At 52.3% G+C, this 22,594-nt stretch overlaps 1 protein-coding gene across 2 annotated transcripts in view; it reads right to left on the minus strand.

Moving 5' to 3' along the window:
- FTCD (formimidoyltransferase cyclodeaminase) overlaps nucleotides 1–22,594 on the minus strand; it is a 63,810-nt gene that overhangs the window by 3,687 nt on the left and 37,529 nt on the right. Inside the window, exons 8-10 of one of the 2 annotated variants that reach the window (XM_030580492.1) lie at nucleotides 4,640–4,701; nucleotides 2,662–2,791; nucleotides 534–695 (exon numbers count right to left, since the gene is read on the minus strand). In XM_030580492.1, coding sequence (XP_030436352.1) covers nucleotides 534–695; nucleotides 2,662–2,791; nucleotides 4,640–4,701 — 354 coding nt within the window. The remainder of the gene's footprint in view (nucleotides 1–533; nucleotides 696–2,661; nucleotides 2,792–4,639; nucleotides 4,702–22,594) is intronic. The other variant, XM_030580493.1, reaches the window with a different exon arrangement.

Genomic DNA, 22,594 nt, shown 5'->3' on the forward strand with positions numbered 1-22,594 from the left:
GAGAGATTTTAGGATCCGCCTTTGATGTATCCTGTAAGGTCACTGGAATATCATCCGGATGGATTCGGTTTATTATATTAATTTGGCTTTGTGGCTGTTCTTAGTTAGATACAATTAACCTTTCCTGAACTCTGACTTATCGCATTGTTTAATTTCAGAATTCAGGGCCAGGGCCTCAGCTAATTGAAATCTGCCCAGGCTCACTGATCTCGATGGAGCTGCAGGGATTCACATGAGCTGAGGATCTGGTCCTCTCTACCTGTCATCGTGTCTATGCACAGGAGACATTGGCAAGCTCAGCCCTCCACCTAAGCAGGGCTAAGTAGGAAATTTACCACAGGCAACTATCAAGGCAGCCAAAATTTTGCAGAGAGTCCCAGAATGCCTTCTTAGCTTTACCCAGAGCATCAGTGCTTAGCATTACGCATTGTGGGAATGACCAGAGACAGCAGGTTTGCGAGCAATCCACAGATACAAAGGGGTGAGAAATGGAGAGACGTGCAGCTTGTGCAGTTCTTACAAACCTCACTCACCATGTAACTGCTGAAGGCAAGAGAGTCCGTATCCACCATGACGATCAGCTCATTCATGGCCTGATGGAACGGAGGGATCAGCTTCCTCATGACCAATTCCAGCGCCTCAAACTGACGCTTCCCGTAGGACATCAGCCCCACCATGCAGCCCAGAGCTGCCCCCTGCAAGGAGACATGGCAAAAGCTCCATGCGCATGCTCTCCTCCAGCCACAAGAGACATTAACCCGAGTGGATTGCCATTGCCATTCCTCCCTCGACACACATGCCACCATGCCCGCCACTGGGCAAAGAGCCCCCAACCTGCCCAGGGAGAGTGCAGCGAGACACTTCCATGAAGGATGAGGGATACTTGGGCACTACAGAACCAACCAGGAAGCGCTACTCAGAAGAGAGCTGAATGTGAAGCCAGCAGAGAGACCATCCCAGAAGCAGAGGGGAAGTAAAGGCGAGTGAGTCCAACAGTTACCATATGTCACTTTCACTGGGCCACCAAGGAGGCTGATTTGCCACATGCCATTGCCAAGAGGCCCACCAGCCCAGAGTGCACTCTGCACTGCCCGACAGCTGCTGAAAGGAGGCGCCTGCTTGTCAAATGCACCTGGCTTGTGGGGCTTCCTCGTGACCTCAGCCAGGTGGCTACACTGACCCAAATGCAAAGATATTATTTGTCAAAGGCGATGAACGCCAGGGCCTGAATGAGCTGCCATCTAGTGACGGACTAGGGGAAAAGACCTCAGGATCAGGCTACATTTGCACAGGCACATCCACTCTAGCCAAGGTGCTTGGCAGATGGAGCTGCTTTGCCAAAGTGATTGATTTTGGCTGATTTGGATTAAAATTCACGTTAGTGTTGGACACGGGGTAATGAAATGTTGTTCTCCTTATTGTATGAGTAAAGGGCAGCAAAACAGCACTTAATTTGCCCTACTTGGGGGGGGGAGGGGTCAACCCTCACATGCTAAGTCTGATGGGGGTAGGACCAGGTGTTTCTGGTCTAGATGTGTAGACTCTGTTTAACGAGTTCTGGACAGTCATTTCATTCTCCCTGCAGGTTTAAAGATGGAGCTGATCAGACTCACTTGGGACCCCTTTGTTTCTATTTACAATAGAACTCAGAGTTATAAACACTGGAGTGATGAACTGATCAGTCACCCCACACCCACCTCCTTTAGAACTGGACACTACACAATTAGGCAGCACTAGAGCCAAGAAAAAAAAGCCAGAACAGTGCTGGCTTAAATATAAAATACAGTACTAAAAAAAATAAGGGGAAAGCAGCATTATCATCGACATAGTAAGGTTTCAAAGCTGTATTAAGTCAACATTCAGTTGTAAACTTTTGAAAGAACACCCATAACGTTTTGTTCAGACTTACGAATAACCTCCATTCCTGAGGGGTTTGGAACTCTGAGGTTCTACTGTAAATGATCACAAGAGCTGAAATCCTTGATGAGCAGGGTTAGGGGCTGAGCCTTTGACCCAATCTGGGGACCATGCTGTGGTGAAAGACAACACAGGGGCTGCAGCCACAGAGCGGTTTCCCACTAGCTGGTGAAGTCCCTAAGGAGCAGGCCAAGTGATGGAACTGCAGAATATGGCATGGCAGCTAGAGGGAGCAGCGAGTGGCAAGCTGCAGGGGCAGAGGCAGCAGACACAGAGGTGAACAGTGGCAAAGGTGGCAGCAAGCAGCTGAGACAACAGTGGCAGCAAGTGAGCAGCAGCGGACACCTTACTCAATCCCCCTTCCTGGGGTGGGAGGGGCGGGAGATGAACCCGTGTGACCACACTCCAGAATTCTGGGATTTTGCTGACCTCAGACAACTAGCTGGAAGGGGGTGCAGTGGAGGGGAAAGGGCAGCAGTGTGTTAAAGGGGCATTCATCCATTGGACTTTCACACTGCAAGGAAGGGAACTGAGGAAAAATCGTTGCTGGGTTTTCCCAAATTAGTGCTGTGATCCCGCCGCATAACAAAAGAAAATGTGTGTCGAGGGGAAAGACTCGGGTCTTGCGAGAGGGGAGGTATGGCCTCTTAGAGTCACCTGGGGCAGTGTGTTTTCTGGATGGGGGCTCAAGCCAGTTCTGGTCTGCATTAAGCAGTCTCCTTGCTGTATCGCAGGAGAACCTACCAGAGCAGACATTGCTGCAGACACTGATCCTCCCCCGGGAGCGGCTGACCTTGCGCCAACGGCACGCACCAACGTGTGGAGTGACTTGGACACCAAACCTCCATCTGCCTGACCACTCTGCACCAGGTACCTGCCAACAGCAAATCAGGATGAGCTCAGCTCTGTCCCACTCCAGGCCGCTAGTGTCAAGCAAATGCAGGGAAGTCAGGCTCTCTGAGCAGCCCCAGCCATGCTCCGACGGCTCTTCCCAGCATGCCCCCGATAATTCCTTTACCAGAAACCTGAACCGGGTCCCGCATGGCACCCTCAGGCCTAGACCATCACAGCCAGGAGCCGCATTGAATTCACTGGGCCTTTGGGGACTGTATCTGCCCAGAGAAACTCCATCCCAGTTTGGGAAATGGAAGCCAGCAGCAGCCTGTCTTGAAAAAGAGCTGCTTATTCCAGAGCCTGCATGGGGGAGCCCTTAGTGCAGAGGTTCTCAGACCAGGGGTCGGGATCCTCAGGGGTCACGAGGGTATTACATGGGGGGTTGTGAACTGTCAGCCTCCACCTCAAACCCCGCTTCACCTCCAGCATTTTAATATGCTAAATATATAAAAATGTGTTTTTAATTTATAGAGGTGGGGGGGTCACACTCAGAGGCACTCTGTGTGAAAGAGTCACCAATAAAAACGTTGAGAACCCCCGCCTTAGTGGGGGACTTTCTGACAGGAGGGATCACTCCTCTCTCCTGCAATGCATGAACCATCCAGACAAAAATCCAACTCTTCCCCTTTAAAAATCCCCGCCACTGCTCTGAGCAGAGGCATCCCGGAGCTGGCAAGCAGTGCCATGAAATGAGAGGAGCTGTTCTTTAAAGGGGCAGAGAAGGGACTGGGCACGGCCACTTGTCAGGGCATCCTCCCCAACCCCACAGGGAATGGCCATGCTGCTCTTCTCAGGGGAGAGCCACCAGCTGGGCTCGGCCTGCAATGGCCAGTGGTGGGCAGAGGGCAGGAGGGAGCCTAGCAGAGGGTATCCAGCTAACAGAACAGACCTTCGGAGTCTGACCAGCTCTAGGAAACACTGCAAACCCTTCCCCTTGAAAACAGCCCTTCCACAATAAGCAGAGACCTCCAGAAGTCCTCTAGGATCTTTGCTCTTGCTAATGATTTTATATGGAAGGTGCTAATACTATGGTGAAGGGAAGCAGGTATGTCGCACTGCGATCGCAGGTGGGAGTGCAGCTGGATATGCAGTGGCATGTTAAACCTGATATACTGATCACTGGGTGCTCCTGATGGTGCTGTTTAAACCAGTAGTTCATTGTCCAGTACTAGAACTGGGCAGTCACTGGGGAATTTCTGTTCCATGGGAAATTCTGACATTTGAAATAAAAATGTTCTGAATTGGAACAAAAAGCCAAAATTTTGAAATTACCCATGAACTCAAAATTCTGAAAAAGTTTGATTTGGGAAATGAAAAATTGCAGTTCAATAAAATCAGGTTGTTTTGTTTTGATAAGGTAAAAATGTGTCATTTTGACAGTGTTTCATTTTATTTTAATATATGTTATATATAAATATGTCAAGTATTAAATATAACATACCTTCTAGTTAATTAAAATCTTAAAGTCAAAACAAAATTAAAGTGATAAAGTTGAACCAAAACATTTTTACCTTATCTAAATGAAACACTTCAGGATTATTGAAACAAAATGAGACAATCAAAGAGTTTCTTTTCCACTTTTTCCCATCAAAAATATTATTGAAATCAACGTTTCATTGGGCAACCAGGAGCATTTTAAACCCTGTAGGCATACAAATGAGTTCCTAATGGCATCCCAGGAAGATTGTGCTACTTTGGGATCTGACAGAGCAACAGCAAATTGAGTTAACAGCTATTCTCAGAGACTCATGAGCAGGAACCCGGGCTCCCTCAATTGTGCGTGGTACAAACAAGGAGAGTGACAAAGAAAATGGACAAGGTGCCATACTCAATAATGCGCTCCTGGGGGTTAAAAGGAGACAAGGAATCCAGGCCCAGCCGGCTGACTACCTGAAATGAAGAAAGACAAATTCATCAAGGCAGAGTCGACATATTCGCCTTGCTCACTTCTGGGGGAGAATATTCAGTTCCAAGGCTCATCGGATGGCCCGCAATTCTGAGCGAGTGATTTGATGTAAATATCCAGCCAGTAAGGACTGGCCTCACTTGGGTCATGTACATGTTTCTAAAAATCAAACTTCTATTTTTACAAGGAACGGTATCAAAGCTAGTAACCTACAATTGGTTCCAGCCATGAGTATGTTCTGATATCCGTCCGAGCTGTCCGTCACTATCATCATCATCATCATCATCATAATTAACTAACTCTTTTGTAGGGGCTTTTCACCCCTCCTGTTCAAAATGCCTTACAAAGACATTAACCCTAAATGTGATATCAAGCTAAACAAAACTGGTCCTTTTTGGTTCTAACGAAATGTGGCATGGCATTTGAAATACAGCACTGTGTCTTTAAAACCCTTTGTATATTATTTTTGAGGGGAAGCCATACATCATCATGCCTACTACATGGAAAATGAATTATCTCATGGGCCAAGGAAACAGTTCCCACTCGGGAAAGGCTCTGGGAAGCTCCTGTAGAGTATTAATGAACCCAATACATACAGAAATAATGTCCTTAAGGACATTAAGTAGGTTGCTTTCCCACACAGCACTTCTCCAACCTTCCAAGTCACTGAACATCCCTTTGGAACCTAACCCAATGAATGCTGTCTCATTCACAGGAATAAGTCCTTCTTCAGAATGTCATTGGGAGTTTTATCTGCCTCAGGGACTTGGTTTGGTTTCTGAGCAAGGGAATAAATAGGAACCTCCAAATCCTTCATATTCTCTGGTGGGAAAGGACAAGATGGATCTGATTTTGCTCCATTGCTTTTTGCCTGACCCTCTGTGTCCCAAAAGAACACCCTGGCACCCCCATATTCACCACTGTCATATAATTAGGCTGTTTTGTACAAAGTATGTCTTGTGAGGTATCATTCTAAAGGTCTTGATCTGTTGAACACTAATATCCTGTTTGGTTGTATGTGTTGTCATTGTATGTGAAGCTATGAAGTTTTGCTATTGTGTGTTACTGAAATATGTTGTGAGGCTGGGAACACCCACAACCAGCCTTTCAGGTACAGCAATGAAGAAGCTACACTACTAATGGCCCTATTAAGGGGAATCTACACAACCAGGGACTATCTCAGGAATTGTTTACAATGGAGGTTTTCCAGAGGGATCACGTGGGCAATGGAAGATGCTTGACCAGGGGCAGGGGGAGAGTGGAGCAGACCCCCGTTGTCATGAGTAAAGATCTTCCCAGCCAGCTGTAAGAAGCTATAAAAGAGGGGAATCATAGACTATCAAGGGACCTCAGGAGGTCATCTAGTCCAACCCCCTGCTCAAAGCAAGACCAATCCCCAGAGAGATTTTTACCCCAGTTCCCTAAATGGCCCCCTCAATGACTGAACTTACAACCCTGGGCTTAACAGACCAATGCTCAAACCACTGAGCTATCCCTCCCCCCAAGTGAAATGACATAATCACTTGGCCTCACTCCCCTTGCAACTGAACACCTGGAAACACCTTAGGAACAAGGACTGAACTGGGAAAGGAGGTCCCACATGGGACAGAAGAATTCCAGCCTGTGTATGTAAAAGCTGTATTCTGCTTGTACTAGTTAACAGGGTGAGACACTGCTTGATTCAAAACCTATCTAGTTTATAAAGCTTAGATTGTGTTTTTGTTTTATTTCTTAGGTAACCTGCTTTGATCTGTAAGCAAAGCACTTATAATCACTTAAAAAAAGATGGTTACTCACCTTTGTAACTGTTGTTCTTCGAGATGTGTTGCTCATATCCATTCCAATTAGGTGTGCGCACGCCGCGTGCACGCTCGTCGGAAGATTTTACCCTAGCAACGCTCAGTGGGTTGGCTGGGCGCCTCCTGGAGCGACGCCGTTTGGCGCTGGTATATATATCCCTGCCGACCCAACAGCCCTTCAGTTCCTTCTTGCCGGCTACTCCTACGGAGGGCAGGTTTGGAATGGATATGAGCAAACATTTTGAAGAACAACAGTTACAAAGGTGAGTAACGTCTTTTTTTCTTCGAGTGCTTGCTCATATCGATTCCATTAGGTGATTCCCAAGCCTTAACTAGACGGTGGGGTCGGACGCAAGATGTTGCAGAATGCAAAACTGCTGAGCCAAATGCTGCAGTCATCTCTGGACTGTTGAACCAATCGTAATGTGCGGCAAAGGTGTGAATCGATGACCAGGTAGCTGTCCCGACATATTTCCTGGCTGGGGACATGGCCGGGAAGGCAGCAGATGAAGGCTTGCGCCCGAGATAGAAAGGGGCGGTGAGGTGGCTAGCTGGAACGTGAGCCAATTCATTGCATGTGTGGATGCAGATGTTACCCAGATAAATCCGTTGGGAAGAGACCGTAGGCCTTTCATCCAGTCTGCGACAGCTACAAAGAGCTGAGGTAACCTTCGGAAGGGTTTGGTTCTCTCGATATAAAAGGCGAGAGCCCTGTAGACGTCCAGGGTGTGTAGCTGTTGTTCCGGACAACGATGGGTGCGGCTTCGGGAAGAAGACTGGGAGGAAGATGTCTTGGCTGACATGAAAGGCAGACACCACCTTAGGAGGAAAGAGGGGTGTGGTCGCAGCTCTACCTTGTCCTTATGGAAAACCATGTACGGGGGGTTCTCTGTCAGAGCCCAAAGCTCAGATACTCGTCTCGCAGAGTATAACGATGAGGAAGGCTGTCTTCCAGGAAAGGTACAGCAGCGAGCAGGTAGCCAGTGGTTCGAAAGGAGCACCCATAAGCTTGGCTAGCACCAGGTTTAGATCCCAGGTAGGGGTCAGGCGTCTAACTTGAGGATACAAACGTTCCAATCCTTTAAGGAACCTTGAAACTATAGGGTGAGAGAAGATTGATCGGCCACTTTCCCCTGGGGGAAGGCGGAAATGGCTGCCAGATGCACCTTTATGGAAGAGACCGCTAGGCCCTGCTCTTTCAGGGACCAAAGGTAGTCCAGGACAGTAGGAACGGACACCTGTCTGGGGACTAAGCTACACTGAGCTCACCAACAGGAGAAACGCTTCCACTTGGCGAGATATGTGATCCTAGTGGAAGGCTTCCTACTGCCCAAGAGCACCTGCTGGACCGAGGCAGAGCAACGCAACTCAGACTGGCTCAACCACGCAGCGACCATGCTGTGAGATGAAGGGATTGCAGGTCCGGATGGTGAAGCCTGTCGAAGTCCTGTGTTATGAGGTCCAGCCAGAGTGGCAAGGGAATCGGGTCTGCCACTGAGAGGTCGAACAACGTGGTGTACCAGCGCTGCCTCGGCCACGCTGGAGCAATCAGGATCGGGTGGGCGCTGTCCCTGTGAAGCTTGAGTAGGACTCTGTTGATGAGTGAAAATGGTGGAAAGGCATAAAGTGGGTGCCTGTTCCACGGGATCAGAAATGCGTCTGAGAGGGAGCCCGGGGAGCGTCCCCTGGAAGGAGCAGTACCTCTGGCATTTCCTGTTCTCGCAGGAAGCGAAGAGGTCTATGTGGGGAAATCCCACTTCCGGAAAACAGAATGGATAATGTCCGGACGAATCGACCACTCATTGAACAGGAAGGATCTGCTGAGTTGATCTGCCAGAGTGTTCCGAACTCCTGGGAGAAAAAAAAGGTTACTCACCTTTGTAACTGTTGTTCTTCGAGATGTGTTGCTCATATCCATTCAGTTAGGTGTGTGCGCTGCGCGTGCACATTCGTCGGAAAACTTTACCCCTAGCAACTCAGTGGGGCCGGCAGGTCGCCTCCTAGAGTGGCGCCGTCACAGTGCTCGATATATAGCCCTGCCGGCGCACCCACTCCTCATTCCTTCTTGCTGGCTACTCTCCGACAGTGGGAAGGAGGGCGGGGTGTGGAATGGATATGAGCAACACATCTCGAAGAACAACAGTTACAAAGGTGAGTAACCGTCTTTTCTTCTTCGAGTGATTGCTCATATCCATTCCAGTTAGGTGAATCCCAAGCCCTTACGTAGGCGGTGGGGTCAGAGTGAAATGTGGCAGAATGAAAAGCTGCTGAGCCAGAGGCTACAGCATCTCGTGACTGTTAACCAGGGCATACTGCGAAGCAAAGGTATGGACCGAGGACCAATGGAGCTGCGCGACAGATCTCGTGGGTAGGAACACGAGTCAGCAAGGCGGCAGATGAAGCCTGAGCCCTGGTAGAATGCACGGTGATGTGGCTTGGGGAAACATGAGCCAAATCATAACAAGTGCGGATGTACGCCATCACCCAATATGAGATCCTCTGAGAGGAAAACAAGCAAGCCTTCCCTTTGGTCTGCTACCATGACAGAGCTGGGGCAGCTTACGAAATGGTTCTGTATCGCAATATACATGCGAGCGCTCTACAGACGTCCAGGGAGTGCAATGTTGCACCCATTGCGTTGAGCTGTGGGTAACATGAAAGGCTGAAACCACCTTAGGGGAGGAAAGCCGGGTGTGGTCATAACTGCACCTTGTCTTGTGAAAACCTAGTGTACGGCGGAACCACCGTAAGAGCTCTGAGCTCGGAGACTCATCTGGCCAATGTAACAGCTACAGAAAGTTGTTGTCCAAGACAGGTATAGCAGAGGGGCCAGTCGCGAACGCTCGAATGGGGGAGACATAAGTCTGGTTAAAACTAGGTTGAGGGTCACAGGTTTGGGGCTGGGCGGCGCACACCGAGGGTGCAAGCGCTCCAAGCCCTTGAGGGACCTCGAACCCAAAGAGTGTGAGAACATGGAACGTCCCACCTTAGCCTGGCTGGAAGGTAGAGATGGCTGCCAAGTGTACCCTCAGCGATGATACCGCCAGGTCCTGCCGCTGAATGCCAGAGCAGGCTATATAGAGGGGATCGAGACCTCAGTAGGAGCAAGATCGAGTGTATCGCACCTGTAGAAGAAATGCTTCCACTCGGCCAGGTACGTTACCAGGTGGAAGGCTCCTGCCACCCCCGGCTCAGTTACGCAGCAGCCACACCGTGAGGCGAAGAGCTGCAGGTCCGGGTGACGAAGCCTGTCATGGCCCTGAGTGATGAGGTCTGGGTGGGGTGGCAGGATAATTGGGTTCGTTATTGACAGGCCGAGCAATGTGGTGTATCAGTGCTACCTGGACCACGCTGGAGTGATCATGATGATGCGCGCTCTGCCCCTGCAGAGTTTGGGCAGGACCTAATGAACCAGCGGGAACAGCGGGAAGGCATAAAGGAGTTGGCCTTTCCACAGCATCAGGAATGCGTCCAAGATCGATCCCGAGGAGAGACCTTGGAAGGAGCAGAACATCTGGCATTTTCTGCTCTCACGGTGAGCGAACAGGTCTATGTGAGGAAAAATCTCCACTTCTGGAAAACAGAACTCCTCACATGGGGCAGAGCGACCACTTGTAAGACAGGAAAGACCTGCTGAGTCAAAGTGCCAAGGCGTTCCGAATGCCTGGGAGAAAGGACGTCACCAGCTCCATCGAGTGGGCCATGCAAAAGTCCCAGAGATGGATGGCCTCCTGACAAAAGGGGGAGGACCATGTCCCTCCCTGGTTATTTATGAAGCACATGCCGTTGTGTTGGCTGTAAACACCGATATAACCACGGCCTCGCAGCTGCCGCTGGAACCCCTGGCACGCCAGAAACGGACTACTCTCATTTTGGGGCATTGATGTGGAATGCCAGCTCCCGAGAAGGACCAAAGGCCTTAAGCTCGAGGTGACCATGAGCACTCGAGCAAGGGATGACGCGTCCGTCGTCAGGTGCAGTGAGGGCTGGGGCAGATGGAAGCCGCATCCCTGCCCACACCAGGGAGGGAGTTAGCCACCACTCTAGGGAGCCTAAGGTGCTCAAGGGAACGGTGACTACCATGACCATTGGCTCCCTGTCCGGGCGGTACGCCGAGGTGAGCCGGACTTGGAGAGGACGGAGGCGGAGCTTAGCGTGTTTGGTTACAAACTTGCGGGCAGCCATGGACCCAGGAGACTGAGACAAGTGCGAGCCGAGGTCATTGGGAAAGTCTGCAGACCTCGGATGATTGTTGCCATCGCCTGAAACCGCGGCTGCTGGTAAGCAGGCTCCAGCTAGGTCGGAGACCAGGATAGCCCCTAGCCGTGACGATGCCCACAGTGCTGAGTGGTTTGTGTCTCGGAGTCTCCTCGGATAAGCGAATCATCCAGATATGGAAAAACGCATATCCGACATTAGCAAAGGTACGCGGCGACTATGGGCCATACACTTGGACAATATCTTGTGGGGCTGTAGAAAGGCCAAACAGCAGGACCGTAACCAGAGGTACGATGGTTGGCTAAAAAGCAGAGGTATCTCCTGTGCGGAGGGAAGATAGCGATGTGAAAGTATGCGTCCTTCATATCGAGGGCGGCATAGCATCCCCAGTCTCCAAGGATGGATAACGGTTCCCAGGGATACTATGCGAAACTTCAACCTTATCCTAAACTGGTTGAGTCCGCGCAGGATTAGGAAGGTCTGAGACCTCCGTTCGAGGGGGGACTAGGGCATAACAGGAGTAAACCCCCTTACCCCTTTCATCCATCGGCATCTGCACCTCTTGTACGAGGAATTGCTCGTGAGAGGGGTCCCTGAAGGGGGACAGGTTTGGAACAAATTAGAGGTGATACCCATGCTCCACCGTGCGCAGGACCCAGCGATCTGAAATTAACTGGGGCCACACCAGGAGAAAGCGGGATTGGGATCCCGGCCTGTGACTGGTACACCGCCCTCAGGTGCACCTTGGAAGGTTCGTCTTTGGTCCCAGTGGTAATTGCGAGGGACCTTGACCTTGGTTCTTTAGGGGTCCTGACGTTTGTCTGCGACCACCTTGGCCTCGCCGTTTGCCAAAGTCCTGTCTCTGGCTAGGCACAGAGTATGGCGGCTGGGGACAGAAAGGCCTGCGTTTGGTCACTGGCATATGCATGCTGAGAGAGCGCATTAGCACCCTATTGTCCATCAGGCTTCGCAGCCTGGGGCTGTCTTTGCCGCGAAGAGGCCTCTACCAACAAAGGGTAAGTCCTGAATGGCATACTGCAGCTCCGGCCGGAGGTTTGAAACCTGAAGCCATGAGATGCACCTCATGGCAACACCAAAGGCCAGAGTCCTGGCTGCTGAGTCTGCTGCATCCAATGAGGCCTAGAGGGACGCTCTGGGTACCTTTTTCCCCCCGTCCTTCAAGACGGCAGCAAACTCTTGGCGGGAGTTTTGAGGGAGAAACTCCATAAACTAAACTACCGTCACCCAGGTGCTATAATTATAGCAGCTAAGCAAGGCTTGTTGCTTTGCTACCCAGAGTTGCAGGGCCTCTGCAGAGTACTCCTGGCGGCCAAGTAGGTTCATTCGCTGAGCCTCCTTCGGTTTCGGGGCTGGCGCCCACTGGCCATGCCAATCCCTCTCCTTAACGGACTGAACGACTAGTGAGCAGAGAGGAGGACGGACAGACGAGTAGTCGTACCCCTTAGAGGGCACCATACCGGGTCCTCTACCTCCGGGACCTCCTCCACCTCAGGTTGTCGGGGGGCGTATCAGAATCGTGGTCCTGAGCATAAGATCTGCGCATGTGGGATGACACAGATGCGTGTCTGGATGGCCATGGAGGTACTAAAAAAGGCATGGGCAGAGTCTCTGACTCTATCGGACCTTGCCCAACTCGGCACCGGGGACCGGCACCGGGAGGCGTACCGGTACCTGGAACGAGATCCAGACCTGCAACCAGAACGGTGCCGGGAGGTCGACCGAGATCTCGAGGCTCGGGGAGAGGCTACAGGAGTCACGGTACCTGTCGTGGTGCCGGGAGTCGGAACGGTGCCGATAGTAGCGGGTCGGCGAACGGGATATCGACCGGTGCGGCTAGTGCGACCAGTACCGAGGAGGAAAACAGCTCCGGGACTGCAAGTCATGTCGGGTGTGCCGACGGGACCTGGAGCGTCTGCGGGACCATGATCATGAACGGTGCCACTCTGCTGTGCCGACAGAGGACGGTCATATGAAGAGACTGTATTACCCGCACCGGCGGTGCCGGGGTCAGGCAGCATCGACTCTGTCATGGCAATGAGATCCCTCGCCGTTGGTAATGTCGTCCGGCCGTGGAGGGAACAGCAGGCTCAACCACAGTGCATACTGGGGAGCTGTCAGGCACCGGATTCGATGGCCCTCGTGGTAACCCGGGATCGACGGTACCAAGGGTCGTCAGAGCCTCGTTAGGTGTCGGTGCCCGGGCGATCCGACTTAGACGAGCTCTCTGGCTGCGGTGCAGTTGGCACGGAAGCAGGCAGGAGCAGTAAGCTCACCACAGCGCATGCCAGGGAGCCGTCAGTCACCGGATTCGACGGCCCTTGTGGACCGGGATCGACGGTGCCGACGTCGTCGGTGCCTCAGCAGGTGTCCGTGCCGGGCGATCCGACTTAGACAAATCCTCTGGCTCGGTGCAGTTGGCACGAAGCAGCAGGAGCAGTAAGCTCAACCACGGCGCGTCCCGGGGAGCCGTCAGGCACTGGATTCGACGGCCCTTGTGGACTGGAATCGACGGTGCTGATGTCGTCGGTGCCTCAGCATGTGTCGGTGCCGGCGATCCGACTTAGACGAACTCTCTGGCTGTGATGCAGTTGTGCACAGAGCAGCATGACAGTAAGCTCTACCACGGCGCATGCCGGGGACGTGTCAGGCACTGGATTCATGGCCCTGTGGGACTGGAATCGACGGTGCTGTCGTCATCGGTGCCTCTGCAGGTGTCAGTGCTGGGTGGTCCGACTTAGACGAGCTCTCTGGCTGCGATGCAGGTGGCACGGAAGCAGGCAGGAGCAGGGGGCTCACCACGGCGAGTGCCGGGGAGGCCGGTCAGGCACCAGCAGGAATTGTAGGCTTTCTCGACCTCGGAGGGAGGGAGTGGTGCCGATTCGACTTCGATGCCGGCAACGGCCGGTACCGCGGCGGGGTCCGGTGCTGAGGAGGCCGCTCTTCTGCCAGCCGCTTGATCATCACTCGGTGCCAAAGGGTGGAGGGGTAAGTGAAAGTCCCGCTCCTTTTTGTTCTCGGCTTAAAAAGCCTTGCAAATGGGGCACTTAGCTGTCAAGTGTGATTCCTGGAGGCACTTCAAACAGGAGTCATGTGGATCTCCCGTCGGCATTGGCTTCTGGCAGGCCGAGCCCATTTTAAAACCCGGTAGGCCGTGCATGGGCTGCGCACTAGGTGCGGGGAAGGGGGCTACTTCCTGGACCCCGCTAACTATTACTAACTAACTATTTTAGCAAAGAAAAAACGTATACTATACAAATATATATAAAAGGATTATAACTGCATAACTATATACATGAGAACTACGAGTAGCTAGGGAAGTGGGAGGTCAGCTAAGCCGCGCTCCACTGTTCCAACGACCGCACGGGCGGTAAGAAGGAACTGAGGAGCGGGTGGGCCGGCAGGGGTATATATCGAGCACCATGACGGCGCCACTCTAGGGAGTGACCTGCCGGCCCACTGAGTTGCTAGGGTAAAAGTTTTCCGACGAATGTGCACGCGCGACACACACACCTAACTGGAATGGATATGAGCAATCACTCGAAGAAGAAAGGATGCTACCAGGTCTATCGAGTGGGCTATGCAAAAGTCCCATAGTTGGATCGCCTCCCAACAAAGGGGGGAGGATCGTGTCCCTCCCTGCTTGTTTATGTAGTACATGGCCGTTGTGTTGTCTGTAAACACTGAGACTCAAAGGCCCTGTAGACGGTGCTGGAACGCCTGGCAAGCCAGGCAGACTGCTCTTAGTTCTCGGACATTTATGTATAACACCAGCTCCTGAGACGACCAAAGGCCTTGAGTGCGAAGATGTCAAAGGTGAGCACCCCAGCCGAGAGATGACGCGTCTGTCGTCAGGGACATGGAGGGCTGTGGCGGATGGAACAGCAGTCCTGCACACACCAGGGAGGGCCTCAGTCACCAGTCGAGGGAGCCTAGGATGCTCGGGGGAATGGTGACTACTATGTCTATGGCGTCCCTGCCTGGGAGGTAAACCGAGGCGAGCCAAGTTTGAAAGGGACGCAGACGTAGTCTGGGGTGCTTGGTCACAAATGTGCAGGCAGCCATGTGACCGAGAAGGCCGAGACAAGTGCGAGCTGAAGTTGTCGGGAAGTTTTGAAGGCTTTGTATAATTGATACTATTGCCTGAAAATGGGGTCGTGGTAAACTGGCCCTTGAGAAATTGAAGTTCAGGATGGCCCCAATGAACTCTATTCTTTGTGTGGGCACTAGAGTAGATTTCTCTAGGTTGATCATCAGGCCTAGTAGCATGAAGAGGTCCTTGATGATGCCCTCATGACTGGTCACTTGGGCCTCGGAGGTCCCCCGAATGAGCCAATCGTCGAGGTACGGGAAGATATGTATTCGACGACGACGGAGGGAGGCAGCGACTACAGCCATGCACTTCGTGGATACCCGAGGGGCTGTAGAGAGGCCAAGCGGAAGGACCGTAAACTGAAAATGCTGATGGTTGACCACAAACCGGAGGTACCGTCTGTGCGGAGGGTAAATGGCAATGTGGAAATATGCGTCCTTCATGTCGAGGGTGGCATACCAGTCTCCGGGATCCAAGGATAGGATGATGGTCCCCAGGGATACCATGCGGAACTTCAACTTTTTCATGAACTTGTTCAGTCCTCACAGGTCTACGATAGGCCTGAGGCCTCCTTTTGCCTTGGGGATTAGGAAATAGCGGGAATAGAACCTCTTGCCCCTTAAGTCCTTCGATGCCTCCTCTATAGCTCCCATGGCAAGGAGCATCCGTACCTCCTGCAAGAAGAATTGCTCGTGAGAGGGGTCCCTGAAGAGGGACGATGAGGGGAGTTGGGAGGGAAGGAGTGAAATAAACTGGAGGTGGTATCCAAATTCTACCGTGCGTAGGACCCAACGATCCAAGGTTAATTGGGTCCACGCAAGGAGGAAAGGGGAAAGGTGGTTGTAAAACTGAAAAGGATCCTGGGAGACAACTGGTACACCGCTCTCGGGCACACCTTCAAAAGTTCGGTTTGGGTCCCGTTGTTGGCTTGGAGGGACCGTTATTCTGAACCCCTTGAGGTCCAGACTGTCGTCTGCAGTTGCCTCGACCCGCGTCCTGCCAAAGTCCTGTCTTGGTCTAGGCGGGGGGTAAGGGCGTTGATGTTGGGTGCGGAAGGATCTTCGTTGAGTCTGCGGTGTATGCATCCCGAGTGAATGCACAATCACCCGATTATCTTTCAGACTCTGTAGCCTAGGTCCGTCTTCTCGGAGAATAGACCCTGGCCATCGAATGGCAAGTCTTGGATAGTGTGGTGAAGTTCAGGTGGCAGGCCTGACACTTGAAGCCATGATATACGCCTCATGGCGATTCCAGAGGCCACAGTTCTGACTGCCGAATCGGCAGCGTCCAGCGAGGCCTGGAGAGAAGTTCTCGCCACCTTCTTTCTTTCTTCCAACAGTGCTGTAAATTCTTGGCAGGAGCCTTGCGGGACCAGCTCTGTGAATTTCCCTACCGCCTCCCAGGTGTTGTTTTTATACCTGCTAAGTAGGGCTTGCTGGTTCGCCACCCTGAGTTGGAGGCCCCCTGCAGAGTAGATTTTACGGCCCAACAAATCCATGTGCCTAGCCTCCTTAGATTTTGGGGCAGGGGCTTGCTGGCCATGGCGCTCCCATTCATTTACGGACTGTACGACCAGTGAGCAGGGAGGAGAGTGCACGTATAAGTACTCGTACCCCTTAGAGGGCACCACGTATGTAACCCTTCTGCCCCTCTGAGTTGGCAGCAACAAGGGCCGGGTTCAGTATCCAGGGGTTCCGTTTCAGTAACACAATGCATAACCGGCTCGAACCCCCACCCAGTGACCTGGGACACTCACATACCACACCCCCCTGGGCGCCTCTAGGAGGCAATACTTCCCCTCTCGCAAGCACGGAGTCTGAGTGTAGCAAAATCTTTTTAATAAAGGAAGGAATCAATGCGGCATCCCATTGGAGAAACACCACAAACAGGGTTATAACACAAACCATAAACAAAAACCCACCTCCAAGTACGTTTGGCACTGTCCTTTTTCCCCTTAGGGTTTTAAGTCCAATCACCCCAAAGTCCAACAACCCAAAAGTCTCTGGTCAATGCCACCCCAGAGTTCGAGAGTTTATCTGTAGAGGTCCCTCCCCCCAGCCTGGGTAGAAAGGGGCACCTTACGTGGTCTGGGGCCAACTGCCCTGCCTCTCCGTGGGTTCTGCTTCCACCTTCTCCACGAACTGCTCCGCTTTACCAGCCGCTCCACTCTGCTCCTCCAGCTGTCCTCAGAAACAGCTCCGCTCCACCAGCTACTCTGCTCCATGAGCTGCTCCAGTTCTCCCTGCAAACTGCTCGGCTCCACTCGCTCTGTGGGCCGCTCCACCCGTCCTACAGCTACTCCGCTCTGCCAGCCACTCCGCTGCCACCAGCTGTCCCATGATCCGCTCCAGCCGTCCCCACAACTGCTCCACTCCGCCAGCTGCTCTGTTCCACAGTATAGCTTCAGGCTCCCCCACTAGTTAGCACAGTACTCAGTGCTCTCAGCTCAGTAATTTCAGCTCTTTAGTGATTTCAACTCTTAGTGGTCTCAGCTCTTAGTAGGGGAGCTCCAGTGCTAGTGCACCATTAGCCCAAAGTGAGTTCAGCTCAGTAACCTGTATTTAGATTCTTGAGGGAATAAAAAAATCAACTCTGACATTCCACAGTGGAGAGAGGAGGAGGTGGAACTGGTGCTTCTGGCTTCACAAGGAGACTGCACCACCAGGCACAGATACCTGTCCCCAGCCTCTCTCAATTCACTGGGTTTTGGAACCCATACCCCTTGTCTAGCAAGTACCACTCAACTGAGGTTGAGTCATTTCTGTCACAAAGCAGTCCCACAGCTCGGCAGCATGGGATGGGGTAGGTGTGCCTATGCAAATACACTCTCTGAAATTCTTTCCATCAGATGTCAGGGTAGAGCTCATCCTGACTCTGCTTACACGTACTTCCGTTCAACTCCTCTGGCCATGGGCGGAATAGATGCTGGGGATTGCCAGATGGTATCTGCCTTAGCTTGAATTGATTGGATGAACGGTAAGGTCACTCGAGTTGGTGCATCCGCTGACAATATATCTACCACCGGGTCCTCAACCTCTGCAACCTCCTCCACCTGCAGGTTTATATTCAGGGCGACACGCTTCAGGAGGTCCTGGTGTGCCCTGAGGTCAATCGAAGGTGGGCCCGATGAGGATGTTCCCCGCTACCGCTTCATCCGGGGAAGAGGAAGACGAAAGACCAGGGACGAGTGGGTCCTGTATGGTCTCCTGATCATGAGGGACATCAGGGACCGGTGGTGGATGGAAGCTTCCTATGGGTGATATGCCCAAGGTGTCCAGAAGGACCACTGATGAGGTCCCTGGTCTGGGCCGTGGGTCTCTTGGAAGACTCAGCTGTGTGTATCCGAATCACGGTCCTGTGCCTAGGAAGCACTGTCCGCATGTGATGATACAGATGTATGGCGAGACTGTCACGGAGGAGCTGAAACCACTTGGGAAGGGTCTCTGTGTCTGGTTGATCCATCTCCACGTGGCACCGGAGAATGGTACCGGGCGCCGTACTGGTACCGGGAATGAGACCGGGACCTGCGACCAGAGCGGTGCCGGGAGGTCGACTGGGACCTCGAAGCTCGACGTCGAGAGCAGCTGCAAGAGGTGCGGTGCCGTGAACGGTGCTGGGAGCTGGATCGGTGTCGAGAGTATCAGGTCAGCGAGCAGGATCTCGAACGGTGCCGCGAGTACGACCGGTACCGAGATGGAGAGCGGTACCAGGACTGCGAGCGGCGTCGGGACTGGGATCGCTGACAGGACCGAGAACGCCGGCGGGACCTCAATCATGACAGGTGCCTTTCAGCGGTGCCGACCGAGGATGATCTCAGCAGGGCAGGCTTGCCTATTGATTGGATAACCCGTACCGGTGGTGCTGGGGGTTGAGGCAGCGCAGGCTCTGTCAGGACAATTAGCTCCCTTGCCGTAGAGAATGTCTTCGGCGTGGAGGGAACAATAAGCTCAACCACGGCGCATGCCGGGGAGCTGTCAGGCACCAAACTCAACGGCTCTTGCGAGGCCAGAATCAACGGCGCTGAAGTTGTCGGTGCCGTGGCAGTTGTCAGTGCAGGGCAGTCCGACTTAGGCGGGTGCTCTGACTGCGACGTAGGCACAGGACTCGCAGGAGTCTTGTGCTTCTTGACCTGCGGGGAGAGAGAGCGGTGCCGGGCAGGCTTCTGGGCCGGCGACAGTTGGTGCCAAGGGGTCTTCGCGGTGTTGATGCACTCCAGTGTTGAAGATGCACTTCTCCCAGGTGTGGACTGTCCAGCACTCGGTGCCGAGGGTGGAGGAGTAAGAGCTGTCTCCATCAGGAGCTGTTTGAGACGAAAGTCCTGCTCCTTTTTTGGCCGTGGCTTGAAGGTCTTGCAGATGCGGCACTTGTATATAGAAAAATGAACTATATACACAATAACGATGAAAGAACTACGAGAAGCTAGAGAGGTGGAGATCAGCTAAGCCGTGCTCCAGTGTTCCAACGACCAACACGGGCAATAAGAAGGAACTGAGGGGCGGTTGGGTCGGCAGGGGTATATATCTGGCGCCATGGCGGCGCCACTCCAGGGGGCCCCCAGCGGACCCACCAAGTGTTGCTAGGGTAAAAATCTTCCGATGAACCTGCACGCGGCATGCGCACACCTAACTGGAATGGATATGAGCAATCACTCGAAGAAGAACTGAAAGTGTTGGTGGTTGACCACAAAACAGAGGTACCGTCTGTGTGGTGGATAAATTGCAATGTGAAAATAGGCATCCTTCATATCAAGGGCAGCGTATCAGTCTCCTGAACCCAGGGACGGGATAATAGTCCCCAGGGATACCATGCGGAACTTCAGCTTTATCCTGAATTTGTTGAGTTCTCACAGGTTTAGGATCGGTCATAGACCTCCCTTTGCCTTGGGGATTAAGTAGTAGCAGGAATAAAACCCCTTGCCTCTCAAGTCCTTTGGCACCTACTCTATGGCTCCCATGGCTAGGAGCAACTGGACCTCTTGTAAGAGGAATTGCTCGTGAGAGGGATCCCTGAAGAGGGACGGGCAGGGAGGGTGGGAAGGCGGGGTTGAAGCAAACTGGAGGTGGTATCCCCCTTCCACTGTGCACAGGACCCAATGATCTGAAGTTAGCTGGGACCAGGCAGGGAGGAATTGGCAGAGGCAGTTGAAAAAGGGAGGAGAAGGATCTGGTAGGGTAACTGGTGGGCCGTCCTCGGGCGTCCCATCAAAAGTTCTGTTTGGGCCCCGCTGGTAGTTTAGGAGGCACCTGATTTTGAGCTCCTTGAGGACCAGACTGTCTCTGACAATTCCCCCTGCCATGCCTTCTGGTAATGTCCTGACGCAGCCTAGGCTGGGCATAAGGACGGTGTAGCTGGGGCCGGAAGGTCCTACGTTGGGTCACTGGCATGTGCATACCCAGAGAGCGCATTAGAATGCGATTGTCCTTCAGACTTTGCAACCTGGGGTCAGTCTTGTCTGAGAAAAGGCCCTGCCCTTCAAAGGGTAAATCCTGAATAGTTTGTTGCAATTCAGGGGGAAGGCCTGATACCTGGAGCCAGGAGATATGCCTCATCATCACTCCTGACGCCAGAGTTCTGGCTGCAGAGTCCACTGCATCCAGAGAGGCCTGGAGGGAGGTTCTTGCTACCTTTTTACCCTTCTCAAGTAGGGTTGTGATTTCTTGACAGGACTCCTGAGGAAGAAGCTCTGTAAACTTCCCCAAGGACACCCAAGTGTTAAAGTTATACCTACTTAGGAAGGCTTCTTGGTTCACCACCCTAAGTTGGAGGCCCCCAGCCAAGTATATTTTGCGGCCTAAGAGGTCCATTCGCCTAGTCTCCTTTGAGTTAGGAGCCGGGGCTTGTTGGCCATGACACTCCCGTTCATTCACCGATTGGACAACTAGAGAGCAAAGAGGTGGGTGAGTGTAGAGATATTCATATCCCTTTGAGGGGACCATATATTTCCTCTCTACTCCACTTGCTGTAGGTGGAATTGAAGCTGGGGATTGCCAAATGGTGTCAGCATTAGCCTGTATGGTGCGGATGAACGGGAGAGCGACTCTAGTAGGTGCATCAGCCAATAGGATGTCCATGACCAGGTCCTCTATTTCAGGGACCTTCTCCACCTGCAAGTTAATATTCTGAGCCACTTGCCTCTGTCATAAACAGATAGCTAAGGGTTAATGTCTCTTTCACCTGGAAAGAAGTAATCTGAAACACCTGACCAGAGGACCAATCAGGAAACAAGACTTTTTCAAATCTGGGTGGAGGGAACTTTGTGTGTGAGTCCTTTGTTCTGGGGTCTTCTGCCTGTACTCTCTGGGGTATGAGGAGTGATTTTTTCTATTTCCTGCTTTCTAATCTTCTGTTTCCAAGTTGTGAGTACAAAGATGGTTTGTTGTTTTGTATTTACATGTCTATAGTTGCTGGAGTGCTTTGAATTGTATTCTTTTGAATAAGGCTGTTTATTCAATATTCTTTTAAGCAAATAACCCTGTATTTGTCACCTTAATACAGAGAGACCATTTTTATGTAGTTTTCTTTCTTTTTTATATAAAGCTTTCTTTTAAGACCTGTTGGAGTTTTTCTTTAGTGGGGAACTCCAGGGAATTGAGTCTGCAGCTCACCAGGGAACTGGTGGGAGGAAGAAGTCAGGGGGAAATCTGTGTGTGTTAGATTTACTAGCCTGACTTTTCATTCCCTCTGGGTGAAGAGGGAAGTGCTTGTGTTTCCAGGACTGGAAATAGAGAGGGTGGACTCCCTCTGTTTAGATTCACGGAGTTTGCTTCTGTGTATCTCCCCAGGAACACCTGGGGGAAGGGAAAAGGTTTATTTCCCTTTGTTGTGAGACTCAAGGGATTTGGGTCTTGGGGTCCCCAGGGAAGGTTTTTGTGGGGACCAGAGTGCCCCAAAACACTCTAATTTTTTGGGTGGTGGCAGTTTTATGAGATCCAAGCTGGTAACTAAGCTTGGAGGTTTTCATGCTAACCCCCATATTTTGGACGCTAAGGTCCAAATCTGGAACTAGGTTATGATAGCCTCAAAAGGTCCTGATGGGCCCTGAGGTCAATTGGTAGAAGGCCTGAGGAGGATGTCCCCGCCACCACCTCATCAGGCGAGGAGGAGGAGGAGAGGCCCAAGACCAAAGGATCCTGTGGTGGCTCCTGTACTTGAGGGGCATCATCTGCATCCGGTGGAACCTCGGTGACTGCAGATGGAATTGGAGCCTCATACGTGCCCATGGGGGGCGGGTGCTTAATGTCACTTCTAGTACCCGGTGTTCTGATGGGGCCGACCACAGAGCCACTGAGGGTCACCTTGGCTTTGATGGTATGCCCACAGTGTCCAGAAGGACCAGTGATGAGGCCTTTGCTCGTGGCTCTGTCTCTCCGGGAATATATGGCAGGGGACATCAGAGTCACGCTCCTGAAGATAGGATGCGGTACCAGCCTGCGATGACACCGATGTGTGTCTGGAAGGCTACGGCAGTGCCGATAGACCCTGGGAGAGCGTCACTGTTCTCGATGCTCAGGCCCGGGACGGTGCCAGGGAGTGGTACTGGGAGCTATAACGGAACCGTGAGCGAGACCGGGACTTTCTACTGTATCGGTGCTGGGAGGTTGAGTGAGATCTCGAGTCCCTTCGTCTGGAGCGACTGTGGGATACACGGTGCCGAGATCGGTGCCGTGAGCCGGATCAATACCAGGAGTATCTGTCCGGTGAACGAGATGTCGAACGGTGCTGCAAGTGCGACCAGTACCGCGATGGAGA

Source organism: Gopherus evgoodei, chromosome 11 (genome assembly GCF_007399415.2).
Source record: "Gopherus evgoodei ecotype Sinaloan lineage chromosome 11, rGopEvg1_v1.p, whole genome shotgun sequence".
NCBI lineage: Eukaryota > Metazoa > Chordata > Testudines > Testudinidae > Gopherus > Gopherus evgoodei.